At 39.9% G+C, this 25,605-nt stretch overlaps 1 protein-coding gene across 2 annotated transcripts in view; it reads right to left on the reverse strand.

The window, feature by feature from the left end:
* ATP2A1 (ATPase sarcoplasmic/endoplasmic reticulum Ca2+ transporting 1) overlaps positions 1 to 21,328 on the reverse strand; it is a 29,780-nt gene extending 8,452 nt beyond the window's left edge. For both annotated transcript variants that reach the window (XM_077449628.1, XM_077449629.1), the window contains exons 1-14: positions 20,965 to 21,328; positions 17,591 to 17,608; positions 17,398 to 17,480; positions 11,841 to 11,945; positions 10,167 to 10,305; positions 7,640 to 7,720; positions 7,464 to 7,549; positions 7,069 to 7,366; positions 6,813 to 6,979; positions 6,576 to 6,664; positions 5,992 to 6,094; positions 4,574 to 4,705; positions 557 to 682; positions 26 to 244 (exon numbers count right to left, since the gene is read on the reverse strand). In XM_077449628.1, coding sequence (XP_077305754.1) covers positions 26 to 244; positions 557 to 682; positions 4,574 to 4,705; positions 5,992 to 6,094; positions 6,576 to 6,664; positions 6,813 to 6,979; positions 7,069 to 7,366; positions 7,464 to 7,549; positions 7,640 to 7,720; positions 10,167 to 10,305; positions 11,841 to 11,945; positions 17,398 to 17,480; positions 17,591 to 17,608; positions 20,965 to 21,082 — 1,764 coding nt within the window. In that variant the 5' untranslated portion in view covers positions 21,083 to 21,328. The remainder of the gene's footprint in view (positions 1 to 25; positions 245 to 556; positions 683 to 4,573; positions 4,706 to 5,991; positions 6,095 to 6,575; positions 6,665 to 6,812; positions 6,980 to 7,068; positions 7,367 to 7,463; positions 7,550 to 7,639; positions 7,721 to 10,166; positions 10,306 to 11,840; positions 11,946 to 17,397; positions 17,481 to 17,590; positions 17,609 to 20,964) is intronic.
* Between the last annotated feature and the right edge of the window lie 4,277 nt (positions 21,329 to 25,605).

A 25,605-nucleotide genomic window follows, 5' to 3' on the forward strand; every position in this document is an offset into this window, starting at 1 on the left:
TTTGTATATAGTGCCACAGCATTACCTCATAGTCAGCAAATTTGGTGGAGTCTTCCAGAACCATGTCCTCTCTCTTGGGTGGAGTGTCTCTTGTGGCAAGAGCCAGACAACGCAGGGTATCTCTGCCTGTGCCCCACTCTTTGATTACACCCAAAATCTTGTCCTTGATAGCAGAAGTGAAGGGTACACGAGTTGTGCCCACACGTACATAGTTGCAACGGTCAATCACACCTTCTGGGGCACCCTATATTATACACAAAAATATAAGACAAAAATTTGCTTAAACGAAATACACATGAATACTCCTGATTAAGCACTATATGCAAATGGCATGCTGTGTTACTTAAATCTAATGATGATGGCAGCATATCATGTATAAACATTATTTGCACCCACATAATTTATGTTTATGCATTTCAGTTCACTAAAATATTATAACATACTTTACAATGCACAGATTATCAGTACCACGAATCTCCCCAAACTCCACCGTGAAAAAGTTTTTCTCTTTTCCGTCGGTTTACTTTTGCAGTGAAATAAGGTTTTAAAATTGTACCTTCACAAACATCTTGTTGCCAACAGCAGCACGGGAAGCCTTGGCGGGTGTGCAGTAGACAGACATGGATTTCCTGTCACGTGAGAACTCAAGAGTGAATTCCTTCTTCATCAGTTGCTTGATAACCTGAGTTATAAGAAGGGTAGTTTTGCTTTGTTAGGGTTCTCATTGATGACATTTGTTGTGCTTCATTTGTGGTTGATTGTAAATTAGCTATTAAAGGAATACTTGTGACTTTTTTTCATTAAGGATTCAATAGCTCTATCTTATTTAATTTAGACATTTAAAGGGATTGTAGTGTATACTTGTGTGGCTTTTTTTTTTTAAACTATTGGTAAGTTTTCTAATAACAAAACCCAGCACTGCTAGCATACCTGGAGATACCCCGTGTTTACCTAAGACAGGCAGTCTGCAGGGCCAGATTAAGAACATCATGGGCCTGGTGCTGAGGATTTTGGTGTGGCCTTTTTATAAACCATAAATAAATAAAAATGCTAACTATTTTTTGTTATAACAAATTAAATGAGAGAGAGAGAAGGAGGAAGAGAGGGAGAGAAAAAGGGGCTGAAAGAGGTGTGAGGGGTAAGGGAGGGAGGATGAGAGAGAAAGAGGGGGATGAGAGAAAGGGGATGCACATGAGCATGTGTGGGAATGACATCAACGCAGCCTTGCCAAGGCAAGTGACCGAAGGCACAGAAGGAGGACCGGGTGAAGATGGAAGTGCCCGGGCCCCGCCAGATTGATCACAGCACAGCACTGGAGGGCTCAGTCTGACAATTTAAGTGTGCCTTAATGTGCTAATATGCTGTGCATACTTTTACATTATGGCTCCATGCACACTGAAGCTCAAAAAAGCTATTTCTGGACGCCAGATTGCTGGCAGAAAACGCTGGTTGAAAAACCTGCTTTTAACAGCGTTTTATACTAGCGTTAATGAGCGTTAATGAGCGTTTTACAGCGTTAGCGTTAATGGGCGTTTTTTATAAAAATACACAGAGGACACTCCAAAAATCCCACAATGCATTGAAAAATAGAATGCCGAACACTAATGAACGAGCGTTAATGAGCGTTAATGAGCGTTTGTCGTTTTTTGCCGCTGAAAAACGGCACTTTGAACGCAAATTTCTGGCGTTCAGAAAAAAGCCCATAAACTCCACTGCTCATTAAAGCTGAAAAACGTCCATGTGTGCATGGACACATAGGCTAACATAGAGTGGAGTTTATGGGCTTTTACAAAAAACGCCCAAACGCCAATAAACTGCAGTTTATCAGCTTCAGTGTGCATGGAGCCTATGGCATAACCTACCCCAGGGCCTCTAAAAAGTAGTAATGTTAGAAAAGTTTACTACCGCTTTAATATCACAGGAGCCTCTCATGGGGCCCCCTACTGACCCTGTGGCCCTTGGGCAGTGCCTAAGTGCATAGTTATCAACATTTCAAAAATATTTTCAGGGACGCTTTTTTTACAAGTGCTATATTTAGAGTAGCTGACATCCCCTATGTTCCTCTATACATCACAATAGTAATTACAAAATTAAATAAATACTAATAATGGGGCGGAACAAATATGAGGACTGTGAGATTTCCATTAGTTGAACAAAAGTGTGCCCATTCTAGAGCTGGTAACATTGAGGATATTCAGTATAATTTTAAAGAACAGTTTTTGTGGGTAAGAGGCATAGGGGAGGAGTATTTATGGTATGTGAAGGGTCTAACAGTGGGCACTATGTACATGACAGGAGTGCAGAGGGTATGGCAGAAGGCACTATGTACAGGAGAGGAGTGTAAAGGGTATGACAGTGGGCAGTATGCACAGCAGAGGAGTGTAGAGGGTATGACATTGGGCACTATGTATAAGAGAAGAGTGTGGAGGGTATGACAGTGAGCAATATGTACAGGAGTGTGAAGGGTATGACAGTGGGCACTATGTACAGGAGAGAAGTGTGGAGAGTAAGACAGTAAGCAGTAATTAGAGGAGAGGAGTGTGGAGGGAGGGTATGACGGTGGGCACTATGTATAGGAAAGGAGTATGGAGGGTATGACAGTGAGTAGTATGTACAGGATAGGAGTGTGGAGGGTATGACAGTGGGCACTATGTATAGGAGAGGAGGATGAAGTAATCTGGCAAGGAAAAATGTAAAGGTTTGTGGAACAATGTTTAGGGACCGCGTAGTGGTTAAGCGGGCCATACATGGATTGAAATTACACTAATTAAGCAGAGACCAGCCATAGGGGATCTATGTATGGGCTAGCTGGTTTTACACAAGTCAACCTATTAACCGACTTAAGTACAACCAGCCTGTCAGGTTTTCCCCAAAACAATCAGTGCTGCCAGCTATAGTTAGCAACACTAATCAATGTAATCACTGGCAGAACAAAATAACACTGCGGGAGTGATTGCCCCATTCACAGGTCAGCAGGTGAGAAGGGTGTGTGGGGACAGGCTGGGGAGAGATACTAGTCAGTCCCTGGGTAGGCACTGGTTAGTATCAGAGCCAGATACACACAGGTTACATACACCACGATCGTTAGAGCGAGAACAATAATTCTAGAACTAGACCTCCTCTGTAACTCTAAACATGTAACCTGTAAAAAAAAATTTAAAGCATCGCTTAGTACACAACAAATCTTGCTGACTTTAGTGTTTTTTTTTATGAATGAAACCGTTTCTTTCCTAAAAAAAGTTTGAAAAATTGCTGCGCAAATATTGTGTAACATAAAAAGTTGCAAAGACCACCATTTTATTCCATAGGGTGTCTGCTAAAACAATATATAATGCTTGAGGGTTCTGAGTAATTTTCTAGCATAAAAAAATGATAATTTTTACATGTAGGAGAGAAGTCTCAGAATGGGCCTGGGTGGCAAGGAGTTAATTATCATAAGTAATATACAAATAATTATAAGCACTGTGAGTTCATCCTTTCAGTCTGCTGCAGAGTGTTCCAGCTTGTATTTAAACTGGCAGCTCTGTATGTAGCTTCTGACAGGCTCCGCAAGGAGCCCCGTATCTCCAGAACCATAGATGATAGCAGCCCCAATATTAACCAGTGCTGGAGTGGGTCTTTAGCTACCTACCCCCGAAATGTGGGCTCTCTGTGACTCCTGATCGCTGAGCTACCATCCTCGAAGTCAATCCTTTTTTTTTATTGGGCAAATAGGCCTATCTTGAGAAAGGGGCCTGGAGCTGCAGCTCCAATAGCCCCTATGTTAATCCGGCCCTGGCAGTCTGTTTGCCATAACTTAGCAATGAGAGAGGTGGCTTGTGTGCCCCTCTTGGGCGACAGATCCTGAAATATGTGAAATTTGATCTCTCCAGCTCTTCAGGTCTATTTCAAAACAGCAACTGGTTTATAGACCTAAAGACCACTAAGGCTTTGTTGAAACTGATTAAATATTCAAAGCTTTATTTTTTGAGCTTAACAAACAAATAAAGGGAAATATCATAAAAAAATTAAGTTTTGTATTTTCAACCTAAATTTCCAAATAGAACCCTTCTCAGAACAGTTTCTTAAGTTTCATAAAGTTGTGCCTACAATAACAGGTGTTTGGTATAGTGTGTTACATGGGATCATTAAGAAGCAGATTGTTAGATGGGAGTTAGGTTTCTTGTACATGACAAGTCCAAGGCAGGTGTCTGGTATAGAAAGTCTCTTGAAAAAACTACAGCCAACTTGCTGTGAGTTACATGCTGTAATTAGCTTTCTATATTGGTAGTAAGCTGGGGTAACTTGTCACAAGATGGGCCTGCAAATTTGAAGGTTATATACTCTTGGGTAAATCATATATTCAGGGTAAGTAAAACTTGTCTCTGCTGTTTCTCCTGTTAGATAATAAAAAAAAAAAAAATGTCATTCATTTATATGACTGGAAATGTATATAAAACCCTCATCCTTATATTCTGGCATTTTTGTCTCACAAAGTATAAACATTAAAAGCTTTTCTTTAGGTGTTGGACATGCAATGGCTAAGGCAGTGGCCAGTATTGGTGGCTGACGCAATATATAATCTGGTACATACAGAGTTGCAGGCATTGGCACGCTCCACTTTGGACAGGCTCTTCACGTCAGTGTTGAATACATTCATCTTCTCAACCAGGGTTGTTAGAGCAGTTTCAGTAGCTTCACCAACCTTCTCAAAAACACCTTTAGCCTGGTGAAAGAAAACGTTTCAGAAGGTAAGTTCTGAGCAAGGACTTTCTAGATGTCATCACAGCAGCCACACGAACATGATTAGTGCAATTTTAGCTGACCATGTAGTCTTAAATTACTTTTGTGTTAATTCGAGCTAGGAATGACTGCATGCTTTGAATAAGACACATACTGTATTTTGTATGCTCTGTGTTTGAATGGACACACGGATCTGCGGCTCGGCTCTGTTGCCCCCATAGCAAGCTGCTTGCTGTGGGGGCACTCAACAGGTGGAAGGGGCAGGAGAGCTGCGGAAGAACCCAGGAAGAGGAGGATCTGGGCTGTTCTGTGCAAAACTACTTCACAGAGCAGATAAGTATAACATGTTTGTTATTTTTAACCAAAAAAACCCAAGACTTTACAATCAGTTTAAGAGTAGGAGTACTACGTTTCTCATCTAGTCTGAAATTAACCTCCCTGGCGGTATGATTCAGTCTGGTTTTAGGTGCTGAAAGCGGTACAATTATTTTGCATGGAAATTTGGCGTTTTATTTTGTAGTCCTGTAATTCTTAGGAATAACTCTCTTAAATCTGTTCAAACCAGAGTCTAGCAGACATCCCGGGTATGATAAAGTTTATAATATAATAAAGAATAATAAAAATTATTCAATAATGTAATCAATTCCTAAAACACTGAAAAAGGGACACGTTTTGGTTGCTATGGACAATCTCCAAATTCCAGGCAGAAAAAACAGTATTTATAATATAAAAGTGCATGCAGGGCACTGCACAGACCACTAGGGACAAAGGAGGTGTGTATTTTTTAATACAGCACTGTAATCTGTAAGATTACAGTGCTGTGTGTGTTTTGTGTCTTTTTACTTTTTTGAATTTGCCGCCGTTCTCCGCTCCCGTGCGCCATAACGTCGCAGGGAACGGAGCTCGGCGGCATTCAGCACTGTGAATTCGAGCGGAGTACAGCTCGATCACACAGCGCGGAGGACATCGCTGGATCCAGGGGACAAGGTAAGTAACTCTCCCTGTGTCATCCCCTGCATCCAGCGAAGCGATCCCGAGTCTGGTTTGGGGTTACCGCTCTTGTTAGTGAAATCCCAACCCGAGCCAGACTCGGGATTACCGCTAGGGGGGTTAAAAAAACATATTGTAATTTAGTTTATCACAATCACAAAAGTCACTACACTTAGTTTTTAGTATAGTTTACAAAACTATGAGCACATGCAGCGTTAGATATACAGGCCAAACATAGTTTAAGGGAAAAATTTTGTGGTGTAGACTATTTGTGTTTACCTCGTTAAAGTCGAGAGAAGAGTCATTGCAAAGTGCACAGATTGTGGCCAACTCCACCAGCCCATCATATTGGCCAGCTTTCACATTCTTATCATTCTTCTGACTGAGAGGACACCACATAGAAAGAAAGAGGGCCCCCGGAAAAGGATGACAGGAGAAAAAGATTTGGTGAGACAGGGAGAGATGGTTTACAGAAGAATAGGGGGGACACAGATGTGCAGATATACGGTAGGTAAACGTAATGATAAAGGATGTCTTAAAATGGACATGGCAGATACCACTATGGTAGAGTAAAGAATCTAGTTTTAAAACAAAAAAAAATAATGAAATTGCACAGAAGGGCACAGGAGGGAGATACAGCGGGATGCGGTGACAAATGGAAAGTAATGCAAGAATAATGATTTGTGCAGATAGAAAGCAAAAGTATGCAATGGGTAAAAGTGTAGGTTCACGTAGGCACGTAGGTTAAATGGTGCCGTGTATAAACTCCTAGTGTTCCCTCTTCTGTTGTAGTTCACAGAACTATTGGTTGAGTAGAATGCACCAGTAAGCATTATTGTTCATTTAACTGTATTTAAACTTACACATCTCCTTCAGGGGCATAGGTGGATCCAGTAATGGTGAATTCATTCAGGGAGGCAACATCGCCTTCAACTTTATCAAGCACAAACATCTATTAAAAGAAAAAAAAAAAAACTTTTGAAACATACTTCTTATGTATTGATTTGGATGCCAGATAGTCACAAAAAGTGATAGTATTTATATAAAAAACACACCGTATTAGATGAAGACACACAATAAAGGTCATTATGTAGGCTTACCCTGCAGACAGACATCTGGTTGGTGGTCAGAGTACCAGTCTTGTCAGAGCAGATGACTGAGGTGCAACCAAGAGTTTCTACGGAGGGCAAGCTCCTTACAATGGCATTCTTCTTGGCCATACGTCTTGTACCCAGGGCCAGACAGGTGGTGATTACAGCAGGGAGACCTTTGTGCAAAGAGTGACTCTTAGTAAAAAAAAAATGGACTACTGCTATCTGTGTATGCTACAGCCACCCTAAAGAATAATGCTCTTACCTTCAGGGATGGCAGCTACAGCCAGAGCCACGGCAATCTTGAAGTAATAGACAGCTCCTTTGATCCAAGAGCCACCATGAATGGGGTCATTGAAGTGTCCAATGTTGATAAGCCATACAGCAACACAGATGAGGGAAATCACTTTGGACAGCTGCTCTCCAAACTCATCAAGTTTCTGCTGCAGGGGGGTCTTCTCCTGTTCAGTGGCTGCCATCTCATCACGAATTTTACCAATCTCAGTGTTGGCGCCAGTGGCAATGACAATACCAATAGCTTTGCCAGCTCCTACGTTGGTACCCTAAGAAACAGAAAGGAGGTCATCAACTGTTCCACAAAAGCAACAGATAAATTCAACGAAAAGCTCAGTAATAAGGGACAATGTCAAAAACACTTACGGAGAACAGCATGTTTTTCTTGTCCTGGTTGACAGCTCTGAGGTCGGGAACAACATCTGTGTGTTTGATGACAGAGACAGACTCTCCTGTTGGAGGCAAAAATTTTATGTGAGGCATCTACAAGATGAATGAACAAGTATGATGCAAAAATGTAATAGTGAAAGTGGCTGTCTCACCTGTCAGGATGGACTGATCAATACGCAGAGTGGTGGATTTAATGCTGATGAGTCTGATGTCAGCTGGGACTTTGTCACCAACTAGGAAGGAAGGACAAGAGATATGTGAAAACCCAACCGTAACCCCAACAAGGTCTTTATTTTATAAAAACTTGATTTTTGCAAAGTCTGGGAAGAAACGTTTATCATAGTTATAGCAAACTAGCTAAAATGTTTATGAATTTTCTACTAACTATTTTCAAACTACCATTGAAATAATTTTTCCACCCAAAAGATCCAATGCCTTTGGAATCAAGTTGGCTTATATGTCTGTGATTCTGTGAAATCTTCCCAGCTCCGATATCCCAGAAACAAATAAGACTCCGGCAATTCCCAAATTAACTAAGATGTAATATTTGTTTGGGTTAACTGGACCTTTACTGGTTATTGTACATTAGACCAAAGGTTCTCAACCAGGGATCTGTTTTCTGTAAGGCTAGGTCCACACTAGTGCAGGTTTGACTTGATCTGTATTTGTAGGGCTTTTTGATGTGTTTTTGACACTTTTTTTTTGCTGATGCATTTTTTTTTATTTTTAGGAGAAGGAGGATATACAACACTGCTAAAAGCACATTAAAACACATGTACATGCATTTTACATGCATTTGTGGTGCGTTTCCATTGAAGTCTATGAGACACAAAATTGCGATGCGTAGCATCTGTACCTTAACCAAAGTCGAATCACAGTAGCGTTGAATTGATGTGAATGGGCACCATTGAAATCAATATTATTTAAATTGTGCGATTCTGTGTGCCCCCAAGTGACATCTGAAATTGTACTAGTGTGAACCAGGCCTAAGGGATGCTTTTGACATGTTCAGGGGTTACTTCTATTTGTTAAATTGAATTTAATAACAACACCTTAGAGCAGCCTTTCTCAACCTTTTCAACACAGAGGAACCCTTGAAATACCTTTCCAGTCTCAGCGAACCCCTGCTAAAAATTACTATATCTACAACTCATGATACATTCGTGTGATGGTCTGTGGGAAGAATGCTCCTTACCCTTGTGGTCATTGGGAAGAATTACCCCTTTACAGATAGCTAACAAGATCAATGGGGTCAGTGGGAACTTATCCGAGAGGCAGAAATTGTAACTTCAAGCAAGCACTAGAGGAACCCTTGAGTTCCAATGAACCCTGATTAAAGAAACTCTGCCTTACAGCTTTAGCAAATAATAAACCCCTTTTAAAGATATTTTTTTTGTTATTTAAAATCTTAAAGGATTTTATGAAATGTTTTAAGCAGTAGATACTTTCACTGCTTGAATCTAAGTAATGTTTTAGAAAGGTTCACATTCCGCCTGGAATAGTCAGTGTGTGTTTTGAAGCTTTTATGATTGTCTATCATTGTTTTAAGTAGTATAGACCCTTTACAGATTAGCAAATATAAAAGTAAAGATACACTTATAAATTCAGTATACACCAGTATTTGTTTTATTATTTGTGTGTTTAGGTCTGCAAGGTTGCCTTAAAGGAAAATTGCTTTTGCAACTGCCATAGGGGTTGCAAACAATGCAGATGTCTTTGACTTGGAAGAATATACTTTTTTTTTTTGTTTTACAAATTTACACAGTATTTTGATGAAAATTGTAATTTTGCATTATAAAGAGCTCATAATATTTTAAATTAGGAAGGAACATTTAAAAAAAAGTATTTTTACACTAGCGTTACAATTCTACAAAGTCATTTTTGAAATGTTTCTATTTTTATGTAATCTTTCTTTTCAAGTTTTCAAAAATTACAAAAGAAATAAAGTAAGAAGACATGTCAGCATCTATAAAAGCATAGACGTTCAATGTTTACAAATCAATCCATTTCCATGACAACATCCATGAGTATGAGTGGATATCAAAGTGTCAGGTCCATAACAAGCAAGCATGGAGGAGTTATGGATGTGATATCTACTCATACTTTTTTGTATATCGACTGACTTTTACATGCTCTATTTCATTGAATCCTTACCTTCATGTCTGCAATTGGGTATCTGTTGAACTACTGTTAAGTAGTGGGTGTTGTAGTGATTTTGTTATGTGTGATTTTAACAATAATTGTAATAAAGTTTATTTTGTTTATATACCTACTGCCTCATGTTGTGCCCACAAAGTCTGCTATTTGTTTTTGAGAAAGTCTAGATTACTTTCTCAATCCTTTTTTCTCCATTTTGTGAAACAGTACATCATACTATTCAGCAGATTATGCAATGCAAAGCCATATTCCAAAAGGCATAGATTTGCCAGTTTTCTCTATCTATCAAAAGCCAGTAACGTGTCGTATGCATTTCATTCAGGAAATACTGCTCTTAGTGAGATTAATGACACAGAGACTGCCATCCTTGGGTAAAATGGCACAGGAGCAAGTTGCCCTATTGTGTATGTTATAGTGAAAGATAATGTTCTTGGAAACAGTGGCTAGGCATTCAGCTACACATCTGGAGTTAGAGTATATAGGGAAATATAGTCTTCAATATTAAGACATAAAGATGCTCACCTGCAATTTCAACAATATCTCCCGGCACGATCTCTCTTGCCTTGATTCTTTGTACAGATTTTCTGTCACTGCGGTAGACTTTTCCCATCTCGGGCTCATATTCCTTAAGAGCCTCAATAGCATCTTCAGCATTTCTTTCCTATATTACAATAAGGACTTTTTATTGGGAATCTTGTCTCATTTAGCAATTGTTTTTCATTTTTTTTTAAGTACTGGGCTTTATTTACTAACACGTAAAGCTAAATGGAGTGCAGTGAAGTGACAGGAGTCTGTGTTCACGTCAAATATCCAGTCAGAGAAGAAATTAAAACATAGTTCCTGAATGTTGAAGTGAATACAGATGCACTTCATGTTACCATACTTTATCATACCTTAGTAAATATGCACCATTGACACCTAACCTCCCTGTAATCCTGAGTGTGGCTTGGGGGTTAACTTTCAGTACCATCAGCGGTAACCTTGAGCCACACTCGGGATTGCATTACAGAATTCTGGTCCATGTAACTTACCTTGTCCCCAGGATCATGCAATGCCAACCCCCCCCCCCCCAACGCTGTTTCCTCCGCCCAATGCTCTGTGTTCCAGGCTCCTTTACCTGTGAGCGTCACAACGCATGGGGGCGGAGCCAGGTGGCAAATTCAAAAAGTAAATACATAACACATACAGTACACTGTAATCTTACAGATTACATTACTGTATCAAATCATTTCACATCCCTTTTGTCCCTAATGCTTTGTTCAGTGCACTACATGCAGTTTTATATTATATATACAGTTCTTTCTGCCTGGAAACTTGAGATTGTCCATGGCAACCATAAAGTCTCCCTTTACATCAAAAGCGGTTTTATACCAACTAGAAAACAGCGATAGTAAATTGTAACACTTGCAGAATTGAGCGATAGGGAATCGTGGGGAAATGAATTTTATTATTATTATTTTATTAATATTTTTTAAAATTATTTATAGTTATTTATTATATTATAATGTATTATTTCGTGTTATCATACCCGGGATATCTACTAGACTCTTATTTGGACAGATTTAAGCCCACAGGTCTTCCTAGCAGAGAAAATAATGGATCACAGCAGATGAGTGCATGTGGAACTGTGACACTGAAAACTGAATAATCTAAAAGAAAAGCTATTATTGAAAGCTGAAAAGACCTGAATATAGATTTGGGAACACTTTCTATAGAGGCTTCTTATGGTGACAGGCAACTATATAAAATTAGGGTTTTAAAGCTCAGGTACAGCCATTTCCTTGCATTTAAATACCTGACCATATTTAATAACATTGTAGTTTACTCATCCCTGGTTCAGCACTGTGTTCTTTGACTTGCTACTGAACTCCTGCGTGTAGCAATTTGGGTGCCCATTCCATATCATACAATAATAAACATCCTTCAAATACACCTATCCCTAGACTTTACAAGGCACGGGCCCTTTTATTATGCTCTTTTCCATGCAAAAGACTAAACAGAAAATAGTTTAAATTATTACTGGGGTTCTTCCAACCGCTTTTTTTTTTTTAAATAAATAGAAAGGCAAATAAGATAAAATGTTTCTTCCTAAAATATTATTTTGCTGATTCAATGTTAAGCATAAATAGGGAGGTTACTGCCATTTCCTCTCAATCAGTAATACTGGAGAAATGACAGCACTGAAGGTGTACTTACCTGCCAGACTCCTACAATTGCGTTAGCGATCAAGATCAGGAGGATGACAAAGGGTTCCACAAAGGCTGTGATTGTCTCTTCACCTTCCTCAAACCAGGCCAGCACCTGAAAAGAAGCAGTGGGTCATTCTTTTTTTTTTCCATGGAAACTACACTGCAGAATTTCTTTTCATAGAAGACAGAATTACCCACACCAAGTATGTGTATAGATTGTGTACAGAGGGAGGGAGCTATAGAAATCAGGGGCATGAAAATGGTTATTGAGTGATTTATAAGAAACATTTGGGGGTTGATTTACTAAAATTGGATAGTGCGAAATTTGGTGCATCTGTACATGGTAGCCAATCAGCTTCCAGGTGTTTTTATCAACGCTTAATAGAACAAGCTGAAGTTAGAAGCTGATTGGCTACCATGCACAGCTTCACCAGAATTTTCACTCTCCAGTTTTAATAAATCAACCCCATCAGGATAGAATTATGGAAGCTGCAATTGTTGTCTTGTTTTTGAGGTTGCAGTTTATTAGACTATGTTATTAAAGTATAACTAAGGCCCCTTTCACACTTGTAAGACTCTTCCTGTGACTTTGGACATCAGGGGCGCATGAAAAGTCGTACCCCATTATTCCCAATGATAACCATTCATATCTGTGCGACTTCAAGTCACGCCGACTTCAATGTAGTCCCTGTACTACTTTGGTCCTACTTTGATGCAACTACAAGTTTACACAGTCATTCCCTGAAATCGCGGCAGTGTGAAAGGGGCCTAAAGGCAAACCTTTTTTTAGTTTTGGATAGAGTGCAGAGGGATTAGAACACGTGTCAGTTTGTATTGCTGCCTGTGCCCCCATTAAGGAGGTTCACCCTGTCTATTTGTCCTCGTTACCATTATCATTGAAAGTAAAAGAAAAATCCCACATTTTGGGTTGTCCTCAGAAAAATAATAGATGGGAAATCTAATGGGGATAATAGTTCTGGTGACCTGGGAGGTCCCCAAGCAATTCCTTTAATTTGCAGGGATCTCCTCACTTCCTGTTTAGCTGTGGGACAGGAAGTGAAGTTAAAATGGGACACAGAATGCCATAGGACCCTCCCTTGCTCTATCCAAAATGAGAAAAAAAAAAGTTTTGCCTATAGTTCTACTTTAATTATTTCTTTACTACTTATTACCTACAATTACTAGGTTGGGTCAAACTGCTAAGTCTCTTCCATGAAATGTTTGATTCAATTATGTATATGATATGGTAAAGCTTCTGTTTTTTTTGTCTAATAAAGAATGCCTGCAGTCTGTGTGATAAGTCTATGTTTGCATTTTGACTTTTATATGTGCATTGGTTCTCATGTGCACACATTAGGGTGCATTTATTAAAGACTGTGTATTTTGCAAGTGCACTTGCATTCTGCAAGTGTGGTTGCACTAATTTTCCCCAGAGCTTAGTAAATGTAGTAAAGCTCTGCTGATTTACATCATCCAATCATGTGCAGGCAAAAATGGAAAATGGGTGCAACTGCACATTTTATTTGACTTTCGCAAACCCTCCCCCACGTTTTCCTTGCTCAATCCATAGAAGAATATGTCATAACTGTAAAAAAAAGTAAAGCCTGTCACTATGGGGAAGATTTACTAAAACTGGTGCACACAGAATCTGATGCAACTGTGCATAGTAACCAATCAACTTCTAACGTCAGATTGTTCCATTAAGCTTTGACAATAAAACCTGGAAGCTGATTGGTTAATATGCACAGCTGCACCAGAGTCTTCACCAGTTTTAGTAAATCCCCCACCAAGGGTCTCAAATCATTGTTATATCAAAAAATGGTTATTGATGAAGGCTTTGTGCATATCTTAACGCCACTCTTGTTGCAGAAATCACACATATCCCCATTGGCCTGTGCTTCTGAGACTCCCATAGAATGTACTGGATATGTCATCTAATAGTAGAATAAGGAGCTGTATATTTTGAATTCAGTAGAATCTATTATCTGCTTTTGTGTTTTGTACATTTTACCCTAATGGTTCTGCTGCCTAGGCCAGTGTACTGCGGTTCTGCACAGCACAGTGTCACGGCAGAACCCCTCTCATTATAAACAGGCTCTTGGGTTACAGTGGAGTAGATTTACAGCTATTTTATGGGGCCCTCTCATGCTTCATGCAGCTGTTGCCCTCGAAAAACACACAGCCATGCGGGGCTGTCACTCAGAGGTGGCAAGGAACTCCCACTGTCTCCCCTGACCTCCCTTCTCTCACTGGGCCTCCTCCTGCAGTCTCCCAGCAGCTGTCTGACACTTGAGCTGGCCACTGGCCGTTATCTTCAAGACAAATTTAACCTGCAGAATGTGCCGCTCACTGGGGAAATAAAAGGTCAGGGTTAGAACCCAGTTAACTCTTTCATGCTACCAGTATCATGTGTATGTTTGAGTAAAAGGTGGCTGTACCAAAAAATATATGTTCTGGAAAACTGAAGCAGACTCCAACCTAAGAAGGACAGGGAAACATAATTTATGTTGGGCTAACACACTGGGGGTTATTTACTAAAGGCAAATCCACTTTGCACTACAAGTGAAAACTACAAGTGCAAAGTGCACTTGAAATTGCACTGAAAGTGCAGTCGCTATAGATCTGAGGGAGACATGCAAGGAAAATAAAAAACAGCATTTTAGCTTGCACATGATTGGATAATAAAATCAGCAGAGCTTCCACTCATTTCAGATCTACCCCTCAGATTTACAGCGACTGCACTTCCAAGTGCAGTTTCAGTGCAATTTCAAGTGCACTTTGCACTTGTAGTGCAAAGTGGATTAGCCTTTAGTAAATAACCCCCATGGCCCAAAATGTTGGCTATAAATTGTAATAAATGAGTGCCATTAATTTGAGGTGTTTATTAAAAGTGTTCCATGTGTCTTTTTTTTGAGTGTAAGAGTTTTTGATGAATGCAGACTCTTGACATCTGTTAGCATAATGTCGTACATTCACATTCAGGTTCGGTATGTTTATATTCTCTTGTGATAAAAAAGGAGGTGTTTGATAACCAGCCGTGTTAGCTGACGCTGTCCACATTCTGAATTCAGATGCTTTTAGTCCAGGGGCACATCCCTGTTTACAGATTTTTTACACAAATTCTCAAAGGCATCTGCCTGTAAATAAAGTATGAAGGCATTTTAGGCTGGCTATAGACAAGCAGATGTCCTACTAAAACTGTTGATGCACATTCCGTACCTAGTAGCTGACAGAATAATGTTCATGTGTAGGAAAATATTTGTTCCCTTTTCTCCTTTGAAAAGGAGACAACCGAAACCCATTGGCACACAATTTAAAAATAAATAAAAATGAAGAACTGTGTATATGATAAAGGGGGTGATTTACTGCGCACAAATGGACTGCGTAATTTGCAAGTGCAGTTACTCCAGACCTTAATAAATAAGGTGAAGCTTCACTTTGCAAAGAATACGCAATCACATGCAAGAAAAAATAAAGCATAACTGCATTTTTGTTTGCACAGGATGATGGAAGTCAGCAGAGAGTCCAACACAAATACTTGTCACTGCTCCCTAGGAAAGACCTATGCTGAATGATTTTTGTATGATCATTCTCAGCAATTTGCTTGCAAAGATTGGGTTGCTAATAATCACTTTAAAGTGGTAGTAGAGTCTCCTTGAGAGTACAAAAAACGTGCCCCCCTGGAGGTTTAAATCATAATGTACTAGTATGAGACTTACCTACAAACAGAGCCCTCCAGCGCTGGGCTGTCATGGCCCCCCCAATCCCCTGAAGCTGTCATGTTAACCCAGTCTTCTTTCCGGGTTCCAAATCTTTTTGCTACTTGATTGGCTGGTGTATGGTGACAACACCCCTGTACATGGGGTACATGTACATGGGGTACATGTACATGTGAGTCACTTCGCCACAGCATACATGCGCGGCCCAGATCACATTACTGCTGACAGTCAGTGGGGACATTTATGACAGAAGAGACCTAAGGTCTCTTCTTTTATAAAAACCTTGCCTGTTAGTGGGGTTTGGCATGTGGGCATTTACCACCACTAATGCTGCCAGAGTATAGTGAGAGCAATTAACCTATCTAGATTATATAGAAGGGAACACAAATAAAAAGTGTATGTGTTGTCTATAGCAACCCTTTATGTGATCACTATTATTTTCTAAGGCCCCCCATACACTGTCTGCTGATCCCCGCTGAGCAGGCGGATGGCTGGTCTGTGTCTGCTTCGCTTATGCAGAGCAGACACAGCCCCCTCTCCTCTATGGAAGGTCAGATGTAAACAGACAGCCTGTCTGTTTACACCTGACTACCATCTGATCCGCTAGAGGGAAGGGAAACGGATCCCCATCTGTCTGTTTTGAGCAGATAGGATCGAATAGGATGTAGGCCGGTGTAAACGGACATATGTCCGTTTACACCAGACATATGTCCGTTTACAACCACCACTCCATAGAGAATAATGAAGGGTCCAATCGGGTTTGCCCAAAAAACTTGACAGGCTCCTGTGAAACGGGCCCAAGTTGGACTTGAAAAGTGAAAGATGGAATACAGCCACACTGGAGAACATTCCAATTTTCTGTCATTCAGCTTTTACTTTTGAGGCCCAGTATGTTCTCTTCCTGATACAATCTATGCATTTGACTAAGAGTCATGCAATAATGCAAGTGGAAGTGATATCTGTATTATCACTGTACCACAAGTATGTTGTAAGAATAGTAAAAATAAATGTGAATATGAGTATTTAAGAGTTGATAAATGTTATTAGGATTTTGTACTGCCGCTGTTCTTCTGTACTTTTGTTTTCAAGTGAGCAGAATGGAGAATATTCTCAGTCGTTTGTCTGAAATAAGAATTGTGTGTATAAAGTGCAAGCTGTTGTTCTTGCCATCATTTTTAACAAAACATCTATCCTAAAATATAATGTGTAACTCTAAATAGTTAAAAAATGTGTATTGATGGCCAATTTTGCAGCTTGGTTTAAACCTAAAGGAGTATGGCATGTTTATTTAGTGGTTTGACTAAGTGATATTGTTTCAGGCTCGGTTCACACTACTGCAGTGCTATTATATAGTGCGACTTTAGTTTCAATTTAGAGGTGGTTTGCATGTTCTGTGGGGCCAAATCACACTGTAATTCACACCAAAGTTTCACGGGACCCTTTCCCAAATCGCATTGCAGCTGGTGAACAGACACCATTGGATGCAGTATTATTTAAATTGTCAGGCAGTTCAGGGTGACCCAAGTCACATCTGAAATCGTATCAGTGTGATCCAGGCCTTAAAGATTTCCTGGCTATGTGTACTGTGAGATTCCGTTTAATACACAAGTGTTCCTTCAGTAATTGATACTTAAACACCTTGTCTGGGATATTGTTCCTAACAAGCTTGTATTATCTTTTGAGGTATATCATTAGCAGCCGAAGCGTGCAGTAACTCACAGCCAAGACTTAATGTTAACTGTCCTTTGATAATAATGAAAGAATGTTTACAATTGGATACCATGAGGTATTGCAATTTCAGTCGATCGGTACCATTGAGTACTATGTGCAGCTTTGCATACTTACAAATGATATGATGGCAGCCAGCAGCAGAATTCGGACAAGCAGATCTTCAAACTGTTCTGCAACTAACTCCCAAATGGACTTTCCTGTGGAACAAACGGGAGTCCGTCAGTCGTCGGGAACATGCAGGACTTACTCATTCTTATGGAGGCCAACCTCCAAAGCATACACAATAATGTGACACAAAAAAACTCACCTTCCTCTGCTGGGAGTTCTGTTTAGCGAAGGATACAGAAGAAAAAAAGAGACAAAAGAGAATAAATTAGTTTCTAAACTTAACAGGGAATTAATATAACTATACGCAAAAATAATGACGATGCAGTGATTTTCCTGATGAGGATATAGCTAGTAGTAGTTTGTCACATTCAATTGGACTTCTTCTATAATGACAAAGATGTTTTGTGTGTGTGTGAGGTCTTGACCTACACATATAGTAGGCCTAAGAAATATATAAGGAATTTTTTGTTTTTGGCAAATCCAATACCCCCACAAATTAAACTATAATTTAATATAATAATGTTATAATATAATGTGTATTAAATATATAATGTGTATTAAAGCTAAGTTGCATCAACTGCACCATTAAATCCTGCGTGGGTATACTTCACATTAACATGCTGAGTCACAGAATATGAAGTATGTCATGCATTCTCTTATAAGTACACTTGTGTTTTCATCCCTGTGGATTTAAGAATGCACTTCAGTGTGATTTTACTGGTATCTTGTAACTCTTTTTTTCTCTTATATATAATTCTAAAAAAAATAAAATAAAAAAGAATTCTATTTATGGTAGGTGCTGTAGGCCTGAACTTGAGCAAAGGTGTTCCAGAGCAATCCATAGGATTCCTTCTTTCATGTTCCAAGGAATAAATTGATTGGCTGCAAGCTACCCTTAACTAATAGGGTATTTGTAATAATTGATATAAGATTATTGCATATTTTATTAAATGCAAAAGTAAGATTATTGTGTATTTTATAAAATATCAAGGTGTGTTACAATGGCAAGAGTGTTGCAAAAGACATAATTGTGGCCAAGACTGAAGCAAATGTGTTGTCAAATGATTATGTTGATGATGTTTTTGCAAGAGGCTATCCTGGGGGGGGGGGGGGGGGGGTTATGTGACAGCTTTGTAAATCCTGCTGTCAGTTTATGTCACGCAGATACTATGTATGTGCCTCATGCTGAGGGAACAGAATGCACCCGGACATGTATCTTTGGATCTTGCACTACACTGTGTTATCCTGGCCAAAGTAGTGGTGTAGAAACCCCATGGTGCCCTTTGGTCTTTTTGTACGCACTATATGATGTAAGTTGGATGATTAATGATGTTTCTCTTAGAAGGGGGACTAAAATGTGACATGTTCAATTTTGATACTCTGGTCTATTTGTTGGTGCCATAGCTGAAAAAAAAAATAGCTGAAAAAAAGAAAAATAGCAATGTAACCTGTAGTTGGCGAATGCGGTTTTAGGTCTAGAAAGGGTAAATGTTGTGCTCAGTTCATTTTGGCACTTGGTGAAAAGCATTAGCCTTGTTAAAGTTTGGAACCTATGCTTTTCTTTCTGCCCATTGAAAAAAAAATATTTTGTATTAGTTGCAATGTTATAATATAGTATGTGTGAAAGGATTGATTATTGTAGAGTTAGCCTTCCTTTACGTATGCTGTGCTTAGTTAGGGTGTTAGTATAGTCCCTTTTACTAATAAAATAATGCTACTTTGTTTGTGTTTGTACTTTAAGTAGTGCAAATTGTAGGTCTGTCTCTAAATTTAGACCTTCAGCTGCAGTAAGCCTGAGTATCAATATGTCTATATATAGAGATGCATGACTTATTATGAATGTATTTTGGGGCACACTGGCTGACATTGAGATTTGGGAAGACCACTGTAAGGATCTCTTCTCTCAGCAGTTTGTAGCCTGGGACTCTCTTGAAGGACACAGCGGATATGGCTGTATAAGGCGAGTGACATCATGGGCTGGATCTAATACCCCAACACTAAAATACCTCTCACTGCCATGTGAGGAGCCAGCTAGGCTCCAATGTATAGGGATATTTCAGTTTCTATATACCCTGCTGCATACCTTTAAGTAGGCCTACATATGACTAGTTATGTGCAGTATGTCTTTAATGTGATACTGTCCCGTGGATGTCATCTGATATGTATGGTATATGCATACATATACATAAAACTTGCAGTGGTGAGTAAGTGTTGCATTACCTCTATACATCTTTGTATTGTTGTATTTATAGAATACAGTATGCCCATCCCGCTGCAAATTGTTATAAATCTGGTATATTTTATAAGGGATAATATAGTAAAGCACTTAGTCATTCTCTTTATCTATAGGCTAATATAGCACAAGTTGTACTGCAAGCTGTCGTGCCAGCTCATAGATATGTGGCTCCTACATCAGGAATGTGACATTTAGAGAGATCCCCTCATTGTCCCCCGGGACTAGTAAAAGACAATCATAGCAACTTCATAATAACACAGCCGGGAACCCCAGAGTTATGTGTCAGAGGAAGATACCCATACAGTCTATATATACCATTTACTTTAACAGTACAGAATTCCTCAAAATTAACTTCTTTCTCCAAAACTACTTCAGTGCAGCAATCTTATCACATGCATGGAGAACAAGAAGCACAGATAGATATAGAGGTCTTCTCTTGTCAGTGTAGACAAAACAGAGCTCATCTTCTACAGTGACCTATCACTAACAGCAGGGTGTCAAGTGGCACAGAACAGATGTCTTGCACTCCGCCAGCCCTTCAGTGCAAAGTGCATCACTTACATAGTCAAACATGCAAGAACTAAAATACATGGCTGAACATGTCAGAGGAAGGGGTACACCCTTTGAGTGACACCGCTGTGCTTCCTAGAATTAATAACTACATTCTGTGCATTCATCCCTTCCTTTTGGCACACTTTGTGGCATTTTTAATTATTCTTTCTGGACTAAAAAATAGAGATAGTTAAATTTTTTAATCATATCTTCCTCTATATGTCCGTAATTTATTAACCAACAGCTATCCTACCATTCGCTTTGTTATATAACATAAACTTTCTGATCCTAATAATCTCACAGCACCATCACAGATGTCAACGGTTTTTGCAATAAAACCCTCAGAAAATGAAAATTTTAACAGGATTTAGTGGTAGCTGTTTCATGGATGCCTACATGTATTAAGCTCCGAAACATTGCCTCTCTCCATGTGAGTCATTTGCTTCTCTCTGAACCAAGGGTAAATAAGGATAAAGATCTTCTGTATCCATTGCCTATCAGCCATTCTCAGATATCACTTTTAAACCTACCTATTTGAGCCACATAAACTTAATGCTATATATATATATATATATATATATATATATTTGCTTTTAATGTTGCAAGTCTCTACGTTTGATTGTTGACTAGATGCTGTCTGAAACCCTTTTCAAACTCAGGCCGGCAGTGTAACTATTTTTCAACTTTTTTTTTTTTTTTAATTGGCAGAGATTTTTAACTTGCAACAAATTTCCATTGACACACCGCACAAAAAAATGGTCACAAAATGAGATTGTAAAACATACCATTGGGTCCATACTTCTCAAAGTTTTTCTTGACCTGTTCGGGAGAGAAACCTGTATTTTCGTTGACCCCAAAATAGGCCAGGCATTCCTCAGTGGTTTTGGTGTGTGCGTTCTCCATCCTTGCCTCTCAGCCCTATTGCAAAGGGCGCGCCTCGTCCTTAAAGTAAAGAAGTTTCTTCTTCCCCCCACCTCTTATGGTCGACAGAGTCTTTGAAGGACAGATCCCCCTTTTCTGCAGCTGAGTATTTTCCCTTAAGAGCCGACCCCGTTGCTCAACAGCTCATCTCCTGCCCTCTGTCCTTAGCAGGAGACTGGAAAACCTTTAACCCCGGACCCCCACACAGAAGCTGTCAGAGAGAACCTTTGCTGGAGAGGTGCTTATAAGAGAGTTGAGAAGACCCCACCCCAACCCTGTGCTGTAATTGGTTAAGGGGCGGGTCGATGTCAGATCATGCATTAACACTAAGTCCAGTCCTTTACAGAAAGGAGACCCTCTTTGGTTTTTTTGTTTTTGCTGACTTCATATGAACTTTGTAGGCGTTTCACCAAGGCACACACATGCATACACACACACACCAGCCTGTCAATCAATATCCTGGACAAGCTTGTAAAAAAAAAACAGTGGGTGTCCCTCCCTCAGATCCCATCCTGGCAGAGACTCCCCCTATCTCCCTCCTCTCAGCCCATTCAAGTTATTTCTGTCACCTGTCCATAATTGTTATATATATTCAGACAGGGTCTTCTGTGCCACACACTAGTTGCTTGTCACTTACATAATTACCTTCCTTTTATCTTTCTTTTATCACTCTTGTAAATACCATTAATTGTTCCAGCTGCTTTCCTTTCCGTGAAAAATATTTCTGTGTTACGCTTAGTCACATTTAATCTGCCACTCTTGCTTTTGTGTTTAATACCCAGCTACTGTTACTTGTTGAAAAAAATCCCATTCAGGACTATTGCTGACATGTTTTTGCATTGTTTTGCATTTGTTTCCTTAAATGCATAAAATTGAATATTAGTTCTTCCAAGTTCTCATCTTCAAATGCTATTATACATAGAGCATGTTCAATAAGAGGTTGATTCATTTGCAGAGTACAGTAGCCTATAGCAACGGGGAATTATCATCTTTCATTAAACCAAGATGTGTAAAGCTGCATTTTATGACAATGGGTAACTCCTCACTGCATCACTTTACCATAAAAAACTCACTGGGGTTCCCCCACTCAGCCTTGTGGAATGGGAGCTGCTTGAGGCTGGGTTCCCACTGTCATCGGGTGGAGCTCACAGCACGGGTCCGATGCGTCTGTGTTCTTTTTTTTCAGGGATAAATCAGGCCCAAAATTTTTTCCTGAATTCGAACCTAAAAGTGAGCCAAAGATGCACAGGGCCCTTGTGCAATCCGCTCCATAGCCGCCACTGAGCTGTGTGAACCGGCTCCATTGAGAGCCGGTCACAGTCTCCTGTCATGCGACTTGAATGTTTACAGCGCACGGGTACTCACAGCACTCTGGTATTTACAGCACATGGGTACTCACAGCACACTTAATGCACATTAACATTTTTTGCAGCATTTTATATGTTAAAGTAAATTCACAAAGATTCTTGCGTGTATTTTTGCTCCTAATGTTAACAATTTTTCATGGTATGTGTAGCTTGCTTTGCCTAGGATTGTGATTGGTGTTGCTTAACTGCTTCAATACAGGGAACTTTCACCCCCTTCCTGCTCAGGCCACTTTTCAGCTTTCAATGCTGCCACACCTTGAATGAAAATTGCATGGTCATGCAACACTACCCAAATAAATTTTCTATCAAGGACTGAAAAATTTGGAAAAAAAAGGGTTTCTTTCTGTCAGAAAATGTTGTAAATAAGTCAATTTTCTCCCTCACTGATGTGCGCTGATGTGGCTGCTCTGATGGGCACTGATGGGGTGGCACTGATGGGCACTGGTGAGACGGCACTGATGGGCCGGCACTGATGGGCATTGATGAGATGGCACTGAAGGGCACTGATGAGGAGGCAGTAATAAGCAGCACTGATAGAGTTTTGATCAGTGACACCAATTTCACTGATAGTTGGCACTGATGGGCATGGATAGGCAGCATTTATGGGCACTGACTGGCATTACTGATGGGCACAGACTGACATCACTGATGGGCACAAATTGGCATCACTAGTGGGCACAGATTTTCATCACCGATGGGCACTGACTGGCATCATTGCTAGGCACTGTTGGAGCTGCACTGACAATTGGGGCACTGGTGATCAGTGCCCTGATTGTCTGCATAGGTCTCCCCTGTGAGAAGATGCTGCTAATTGGCTCTCCTCACCTCACACTCTGTCAGTATTAGGCAAGGAGAGCCAATGAATGGAATTTCTGTATTTGCATGTGATCAGCTGTGATTGGACACAGCTGATCACATGGGTAAAGAACCGCACCTTTGGCTCTTTACCGAGGGTGTGCAAATGCGATGAGACTGCAGCGAAGTCATCAGCTCCCGTGCTGGATGTTTGTTGCTGCTGCCGCCGGTGGAGTTAGAGACTCTTGGCTTGGCCCAGCCCATTAGTGAATATGGACAGGCTGCTACAATAAATGTTTTTTTAATAATATAGAGACACTTGTATGGTTTATACACTTGCACCTTTTTAATAAGTCTTTTATTTATACATGTCTGCTATCACATATATATGCATTTAGCACTTTTTTCATCTATTATTATTATTATTATTATTACTGATATTTTATTTCCTGGTGTGTATGGCACCTTGTAACTCTAAAGCCGCGTACACACGGGCGGACTGTCTGGCCAACTAAGTCCGTCAGACAATCCGACAGACAGTCCGTCCTACTTTTGAATGAACGGACTTGACCACACACGATGAACAGACAGTCCGTTGAAAGCTTGCTCGATGACGTGTACAGCACGTACGACGGGACTAGAAATACGACGTCCAATACACTGCAATGCAACCTTCGGCCGTGTAAATCCTTTCTGAGCATGCGCCATACTTAGTCCTACTCACGAGCGGACTGTCCGCTGAAACCAAAGTTGGACGGACAATATTAAGGAAATTCCGAAAGACTTAGTCCGCCAGACTGTCCGCTGAAAAAGTCCGCTGAAGCCCACACACGAGCGGAGTGTCCGCTGAAATGTGTTTCAGCGGACTAAGTTGGACAGACAGTCCGCCCGTGTGTACGCGGCCTAAGGGATCCATATAACCTCACAGAGTTTTATTGGCACTTGTGCACGTTATATTTAGTTGTGCGTTTTAGTTGCGTGTTTACAGATTTTGTGCACATTATTTGTTTTTCTATATTTTGCACTTGCACTTTACACCAGTTGTATGTTTATTATTTTATGCACATTATTATATTCTTGTGGATCTATAACTATATGTTAACCACCTTCAGACCGGACCATTTTGCTGGTAAATGACCAGAGGTCTTTTTACAATTTGGCACTGCGCTGCTTTAACTGGTAATTGCGCGGTCATGCAATGTTGTACCCAAACAAAATTTGCGTCCTTTTCTTCCCACAAATAGAGCTTTCTTTTGATGGTATTTGATTGCCTCTGCGATTTTAATTTTTTGCGATATAAACGTAAAAAGACCGCAAATTTTGAAAAAAAATGATATTTTCTACTTTTTGTTATTAGAAAAATCCAATAAACTCAATTTTAGTCATACATTTAGGCCAAAATGTATTCAGCCACATGTCTTTGGTAAAAAAAAAGTCAATAATTGTATATTTATTGGTTTGCGCAAAAGTTGTCACATCTACAAACTAAGGTACGTTTTCTGGAATTTACGCAGCTTTTAGTTTACGACTGCCTATCTCATTTCTTGAGGTGCTAAAATGGCAGGGCAGTACAAAACCCCCCCAAATGACCCCATTTTGGAAAGTAGACACCCTAAGGAAATTGATAAGTGGCATGTTGAGCCCATTGAATATTTTATTTTTTTGCCTCAAGCGATTGAATAATGACAAAAAAAAAAATTTTTTTTTTTTTTTACACAAAGTTGTCACTAAATGATATATTGCTCACACATGCTATGGGCATATGTGAAATGACACCCCAAAATAAATTCTGCTGCTTCTCCTGAGTACGGGGATACCACATATGTGGGACTTTTTGGGAGCCTAGCCGCGTACGGGGCCCCGAAATCCAAGCACCGCCTTCAGGCTTTCTAAGGGCGTAAATTTTTGATTTCACTTCTCACTACCTATTACAGTTTTGAAGGCCATAAAATGCCAAGATGGCACAAAACCCCCACAAATGACCCCATTTTAGAAAGTAGACACCCCAAGCTATTTGCTGAGAGGCATGTTGAGTCCATGGAATATTTTATATTTTGCCACAAGTTGCGGGAAAATTACAAACTTTTTTTTTTTTTTTTTTCACAAAGTTGTCACTAAATGATATATTGCTCACGCATGCCATGGGCATATGTGAAATGACACCCCAAAATAAATTCTGCTGCTTCTCCTGAGTACGAGGATACCACATATGTGGGACTTTTTGGGAGCCTAGCCGCGTACGGGGCCCCGAAAACCAAGCACCGCCTTCAGGCTTTCTAAGGGCGTTACAGTTTTGAAGGCCATAAAATGCCAAGATGGCACAAACCCCCCCCCCCAAATGAC

This window comes from Lithobates pipiens, unplaced genomic scaffold, assembly GCF_037356315.1.
Source record: "Lithobates pipiens isolate NorthernLeopardFrog02 unplaced genomic scaffold, aLitPip1_a1.2 Scaffold_22, whole genome shotgun sequence".
In the NCBI taxonomy this organism is placed as follows: Eukaryota; Metazoa; Chordata; class Amphibia; order Anura; family Ranidae; genus Lithobates; species Lithobates pipiens.